This window comes from Elephas maximus, chromosome 1, assembly GCF_024166365.1.
Source record: "Elephas maximus indicus isolate mEleMax1 chromosome 1, mEleMax1 primary haplotype, whole genome shotgun sequence".
Lineage (NCBI taxonomy): Eukaryota > Metazoa > Chordata > Mammalia > Proboscidea > Elephantidae > Elephas > Elephas maximus.
Genome location: NC_064819.1, coordinates 91,238,914 through 91,245,553, shown reverse-complemented (window position 1 = coordinate 91,245,553; position 6,640 = coordinate 91,238,914). Strand labels below are relative to the sequence as shown.

Here is a 6,640-nt window from a genome sequence, read left to right as displayed (position 1 = left end):
CCCTACCTCACACCATAAAAAATATACGGAATTAATTGGAGATAGATCATGAACTTAAATTTGAAAGCTAAAATTATAAAGCTTTTAGAAAATACAAAGAAGAGTTTTTTTTATGATCTTGAAGTAGACAAGAAATATCCTTGACAGGATGCAAAAGGCATTAACCTCAAGGAAAAAAAAAAGCCGATACATTGAAAAGGCAGAAAGAAGGCAACTTGTATAACCACAAAAGCAAGGGGAGCTGCTTCCGGTGATGATCCAGGAAACTACCAGACTCACGCTTAGCAAAGCACCAGGAAGCGTCCCCACTCCAAGCTACGGGTCAAGCAAAGGGCTCTTTAGAGATGGTTTGAGCAACAGAAATATCACCTGATGTTGTTGAGATGCTTCCTGAAGTGCTCCCAGAAATAGTTGGAGCTAAAGTCTGAGGACTACTGGGAAAAACCCCAGAGGTTGAAGAAACTGTTAAAAAGCTCCCAGGGACTGTTGGGAGACTCACTGTTGGGAGATTTGTGGAGATGCGGGGGACACCCTCAGAGTCAGTGGAGAGACCCCCAGAAATGTCCCCAGAGACAGTGGAGACACCTGCAGAGACAGTGGGGAGACCCCCAGAGACAGTGGGGACACCCACAAAGGAAGTGGGGAGACCCTCAGAGACTCCCGGTAAGGTCACCTGAGCTGTTGGAAAAAGAAGATAAATTACAGATTAGAAGCGTTGGCTTACTCTGTGGTCCAGGGCCCACATCCTCACCCCAAGACCCCAAGTTCAGACTCCAACGCTTACCATGACTAGCCAAGGCCTGCAGGCCCAGCAGCAGTAGAACCAGCTCCATGTCCATGGTGCTGGTCACAGTGCCTCGGCCAGCCCATCTCCCTGGGTCTTTAAAGGCTGAGGCCAGGTGTGTCAGGGCCTCCATCAACACCAGGATTTCCATCCCAAGGGAGAGGCCACAATGCATCTCTGTGTTCCCAGCTTGAACCTCCTGCTCGTACCTCCCATGTCTGCTTCTCTTTTTGTCCCTTTATTACTCCCATTGTGGTCTTCCTCTTCTGCAGTGGGAGTCTGGGAGCTTCTGGGTGTCTCACTTTACCTGACGGTGTGGACTGTGTCTGTATCTCTCCATTTCCCTGGTCTTGCTTTTGGCTCCTCTCCTAGACTCCACTCTCTCTGCCCCATCCCTTTGTGTTTGGTCCCACTGGCTTTCTGGGGGGTGGGGTGTGGAGATGGACGTAGAGAGGCAGATAGGAAGACCTAGGACTTGTGCCCTTGAGTGTACGAGTGTCTCTTCATTCCTGCTGGATTTATGTGACTGGTGTGTCAGTCCGTCGAACATGTCCCTGTGTGTGTGCCATAATGAAAGATGGGTTCTAATCTCTCTGCTACTGACTTGGTATGTGATCTTAGCAAGTTACTTATCCTCTCTAGGCCTCATTTTTCTAGTATTTAAAGAGAGATAGTAAAGTAGATGGGCCTCCAACTTGCTTTGCATTCTAAAACTCTACAAATCTGTCCTCTGTTTACCATTCTTAGTGCCTCTGTGTAAGGGTGTTGGTTGAGAGTATGCAGGTGTCTCTTTTGCGTGTGTCCAAAGCGGGGGGTGGAAGGAGTGTTTGATGGAAACTCATGCCTCCACCTGAGTATCTAGGATGTGTTAGAGCAACTGAAGCAAAACATTCGAAGGTTAAAGTTCCGCATTACCCAGATTTCTCACCTACGAAGCCATGGTGGCTGGGGGATAAAGACACTTGGGTTTGGGAAGGAACTTGGCTAATCAACCACTCCCTTTTGGACTCACATTCCTGAGCCCTTCGGTGGCATGGATAATGGAAATTAATTACAGTTAATATTTAATCCCTAAAGGCCAACGAGAGGCCCAGGCCTGGGTGGTGCCCAGACACCTGCAGGAGGGACACGTCCAGATCCTGGCTTCCTCTCAACTTTCCTCTCTGTAGAACCCAGGCACCTTGAGCCTCCAGACATGGGGGAGGAGGTAGGGTGCAGGATTAAGGAAGAAGAGGCCCACCCTCTACTTTTCCCAAGAGCCCAGTGAATGACCCTCTCCTGGCTCCTCGAAGCCATACTGGGAGAACTGGAAAATCCAGTTACCCAGCTTCCCCCTCACGTCTCCCCACAAACTCTGCACTAAGGACTGCATGGGGTGTAGGAGGGCAGGCCTCTTAGAAACAGCCAGCTGGGGCTTCAGATATCTCTTCGGTCATCCCAGAAGTTAGGTGGCCATGATGGGGGCTACGCTGCCTCTCTTCTTCCTCCTGACCCTCCTGGGCAGCTCACAGGGAACAGGTGAGGGCTTCAGGGCTGGACACCTGGGTCTCATGGCAAGAACAGGCCTGAGAAGAGGAGTGGGACTCCTTGGTCGCTGAAAGAGACGGAGGCCTCCCAGACCTCAGCCTCCAAGGATTCAGGATGGACGGGAGGAGGGATTCTCAAGGGAGTGTGGGGCAGGAGGATTGCCTTCACCCCAGGTTGCTGGGTCCTAAGCCGTACTTTTGGGTCCCTAGGGTCAGGTATGACTTTGCAACTGAGGCTGAAGGAGTCTTTTCCAGGAAATTCCTCCTATGACTCTAGCTTCCTGGGATTGCTCGAGAAGGTAGTTCTTTGGGTGGGGAAAGAATGGGACTGTGCGAGCTTGTTTCTGTGAGTCTGTTTGGGCCACTCACTGGGGGTCTGGCTGTCTCAGGGGTGTGCATAAGGAGCGATCTTACACTTCTCTCTTTAACCCTTTTTCTTCCCCAGCTCTGCCTCCTCCTCCGTCTCCCTCCAGGGACCAACATCACCCTCCATCATGCAGGATCCCCACAGCGTGTCACCTGCAAAGCCTGACAGCAGTTAGCCCTGTGCCCTCTTAGCCAGGGCATTTGGCCCTGTCTGACCCTGTCTCCTAACAGGGGGTGTCTAGCCCTGTCTTCCAGCAGGCCCTCCCCTGCAGAGGGGGAGTAAACATGCTGAATTCAGAGAGTCAACTCCGTGTCCGTGTCCGTGAACGCGGGGACGGCAGGACAGGGAGCTGGACCCCAAGTCTGACTGTCTTCTCAGGGCTGTTGCGCAGAGGGGCTTGTGATGGACACTCTTTCCTTCAACACCAGTGTCAGAGGCCCAGAAGGAATCTGGGAATTAACTATATGGGGCAACACACACACTGGACGCACATACACACTTCAAGCTGAGGTCTTCAGAACACATGGGAATAGAAAAGAAATATCGATTGAATTCCTACTTTATGACAGGCATGATGCTTTCCCATTCCAATGCTTACAGCAGTTGTGAATGTAGTGGAGTGTTTTTGTTGTTGTTTTCATTTGCCATGAACTCTGACTCGTGGTGGCCCCACATGGTCAGAATAGAACTGTGCTCCATAGGTTTCAATGACCGATTTTTTGGGAAGTTTTTTGCCAGGGCTTTCTTCCAAGGTGCCTCTGGATGGACTCAAACCATCAACCTTTTGGTAAGCAGCCAAGCGTGTTAACCTTTTGCACCACCCAGGGACAAATGTAGTGTAATAGGTATCATCATCCTATTTTACAGATGAAGACATTGAGGCTTAAACAGGATTTTCGTTTCATCTCCCTTTGCTTGAGCATTGGGGTTGGGGACTCAGGAACCCTGGGCAAGGATGTGGATAGAAGACCCTGGGACACGGTTTCCTGACCTAGGGATCCACGCAGGTCCATCCGGGTGGGACATGGGGTGGGAGGCAGCTCAGGTGAGAGATGGGGGGTTCAACTCAATAACTCCTTGTGAGAGGACAGCCAGCTGGGCTGCAGTGGTAGGGAAAGGGGGTGTCAGCAGTGCCTGTACTGGGCAACCTTGTGAACAAGTAGTCAGTCACATAGGCCCTGGCTTGAACCTGAGCAAACTTTTCTTGTCTCAGAACCTCAGTTTCTTACCTACAAAATAAGGGCAATAATGGCTCTTGCTTCATAGGAGGATTACATGGCTAAGACACCCAGGGCACATACCACAGTGCCTGGCATATTCAAGTGGGCATGGATGGTAGGTTTTGTTATCAGGATGGAAACCTGGTCCCAAGGTGTAATTTCTAGTCTCCACGGGGGCTCAGGGTTCTCCTTTCCTGCTTTCCTCTGAACCAAGAAGGTACTTAACTGACTCTCCTCCTCAAGATTGTCTTGACTACTCACAGCTTTCTTGAAATACAAGCATGCAGCCAGCCCAGACTTAACCATTTGGGCATATGGATATGATTGCTTTCTATTCTCCACATACCACCCTCCATCACCACCATATGAAATTAGAAAGTGGCTCCTTTGGAGGAAGGTGGAGAAGACAAGGGTTCACTACAGAGCATCCCCAAAGACAAGCGGAGGATAGGGAGACTGAAACCAGAAACACCCAAAATACAATTGTCCTGGTATAGTTAGCCCGGAGGAAAGGCAGCCGGGACTCAAGGAGACCAGTATTTTATGGCTTGCCTCTACCGAGAACCAGTGGGCAGATGACACCCTTTGGTCAGGTGTGTAGGCCCCTGAACAAGTTGTGGGGCTGGATGTCTGAATCCCCAAGAGGCTGGAGGAGCAGACAGCTAACCCTTCCAAGGCTCAAGGCAGGGCAGGGCAGGGCAGTGCAGTGAAAAGAATGTTTTGGGGTTCACCAGACTCGAGGGTGGCAGAGACAGCTAGTTATACCCCTAATAGCCATTCTTCTCCTTTTGGATAGTCGTAAATTTTAGCTGAACATATGGCTACCCAACTGAAGTCTATTATTTCCTAGCTTCTCTTGTAGCTATACCCATGTGATTAGGTCCTGCCCAATGAGAGACAAGTAGAAAGAAGTGTCCAACTTCTTGGCAATCCATTGAAAGCAAAGGAGCTTCCATTTCTGAGAGAAAAAACAATAATCCTTACAATGACCTACAACGTCCTAGACCAGAGCTTGCCTAAAGAATTGTCTATGACGATAGACATGTTTTATAACCTGCACTAACCAAAATGGTAGCCACAAGCCACTTGAAATGTGGCCAATGTAAGGAACTGAACTTGTAATTTTATTTAATTTTAATTAGATAGCCAAGTGGCTACCAGTTTGGACAGCACAGCCCTAGATGGTCCGCCTTGAACCTTCTCCGCCCGCCACCCTGCCCTCTAACCTCCATGACTTCACCTCCCACTATTCTCTTCACTCTCTGCCCACCATACTGGTCTCCTTGCAACTCTTTTAATATTCCAGAATGCACCCTCTTTAATCTTGCTCTAGCTCTTCCCTCTCCCTGGAACACTCTTCTCCCAGATATCCACTTGGGTAATTTCTGCACCTCCTGCAAGTCTTTGCTTAAATTTCACCTCTACAATGAGTTCTACCATGACCACCTGCTTAATACTATTACCTGTGCCCCAACACACACACTGCAGATTCTCCTTACCTTACTCTTTCCTCCTCCCGCAAAGCACTTATGACCTTCAAACATATTATTTATGCATGTTGTTTATTTCTGACCCTCCCTGCTATGAACGAAAGTACAAGGGGAGAAATCTTTATTTCATTCTCTGATGAATCCAAGTGTCCAGAACAGGGTCCAGCACATAGGTGCTCAAAAAATATTCATCAAATTGAGAGGAAGAAAAGGGAAACTTCACACACCATTCTCTCCTTCTTCCATCTAGGTGTGAGTGTGGACATGACAGCAGGAGCTGGAGCAGGTCTTGGATCCAGAGTAGGAAAGTTTATCGGAATGGCAGAAAAATAAGATTAAAAGGGGTGTGCCCCATTATTGTGGAGCCCTGCACTGCTTACACCCATCAAGAGAAAAGTCCATCTTATCTAAGCCATTCTTACACTAGGTTTGTTATAGCAGCCAGGAAGAGCTTGCACCTAATTTGTTGGGTTGAATCCCAGCTGAAACCCTGGACGAACGACTCTCATTTTCTGAATACACTGCATCTCCAAAACAGCTAACACGCACCCATCAGGTTCTTGGAAGGATTAAATGGCACTGTACACCTGACACCACACGGAGGACCCAGCCCATGATAGGCCTCCATAACCAGTAGCTGCTCAGAGCTGCTGGACAAAATGTGACTTGGGAGTGAAAAGGTCAGGTCTCTGAATTCCACTGAGATAAGACAGAGTGTCTGGGGAGGGTAAGGTGGGTGTCTGTATATCTGAGTGCGTAACTCAGTCTGGGTTCGGGCAGTGTGTCTCTGGCACTTGGTCTCAGGTACACAGAAGGTTGGGGGGGCACTCAACCCTAGCACACCCTGCAGACCCCCAGGCCCAAGGGAAGTCCCTGCTCCTCTCAGCACCCCTGGAGATTAGGGCCAAGAAGCAAGGAAGCTTCCATTTGGCATGAATTGAAAGAGGAAGGGCCTATTAGAAGTCAGTGCATTGTGGCTAAGTCCAAGAAGCAGGCAGAACTGGGATCACTGTGTCCCTGCCCCACCCTATTACTAGGAAGCTCCCCTTTCCTCCAGAGAGGCAGGCATATCCCAGCACCGACTCTCCCACAGCAACCCCAGAGCCTGAAGCTAGGAGGCATTCCCCTCTTTTCCTCAACAAAGCTCTCAGGGAACAAATGAAGTAAAAATATCATCACTAGGGGAAGAGGACAAAGGAACACAAGCAGGCGTGTTTTGGATTTTAAAGTTTATCTGGATCTCCTCACTCCTA

General features: G+C 49.3%; 1 protein-coding gene across 1 annotated transcript; it reads left to right on the top strand.

Annotated features, from left to right (window-relative positions):
• The first annotated feature begins 2,135 nt into the window (after positions 1-2,135).
• SFTA2 (surfactant associated 2) lies at positions 2,136-3,182 on the top strand. The gene is made up of 3 exons (XM_049888448.1): positions 2,136-2,302; positions 2,521-2,609; positions 2,756-3,182. Exons 1-3 carry the CDS (start codon positions 2,239-2,241, stop codon positions 2,840-2,842), a joined length of 240 nt encoding a protein of 79 aa, XP_049744405.1. The 5' UTR covers positions 2,136-2,238; the 3' UTR covers positions 2,843-3,182.
• The last annotated feature ends 3,458 nt before the right edge of the window (positions 3,183-6,640 follow it).

What these genes read in the sequence shown, in the direction of transcription:
- SFTA2 (XM_049888448.1), top strand. Translation starts at nt 2,239, where the DNA reads ATGATGGGGGCTACGCTGCCTCTCTTCTTCCTCCTGACCCTCCTGGGC. An exon ending in GGGCAGCTCACAGGGAACAG is followed by an intron (nt 2,303 to 2,520) that starts GTGAGGGCTTCA and finishes TTGGGTCCCTAG; the next exon opens with GGTCAGGTATGACTTTGCAA. An exon ending in TCCTGGGATTGCTCGAGAAG is followed by an intron (nt 2,610 to 2,755) that starts GTAGTTCTTTGG and finishes TTTCTTCCCCAG; the next exon opens with CTCTGCCTCCTCCTCCGTCT.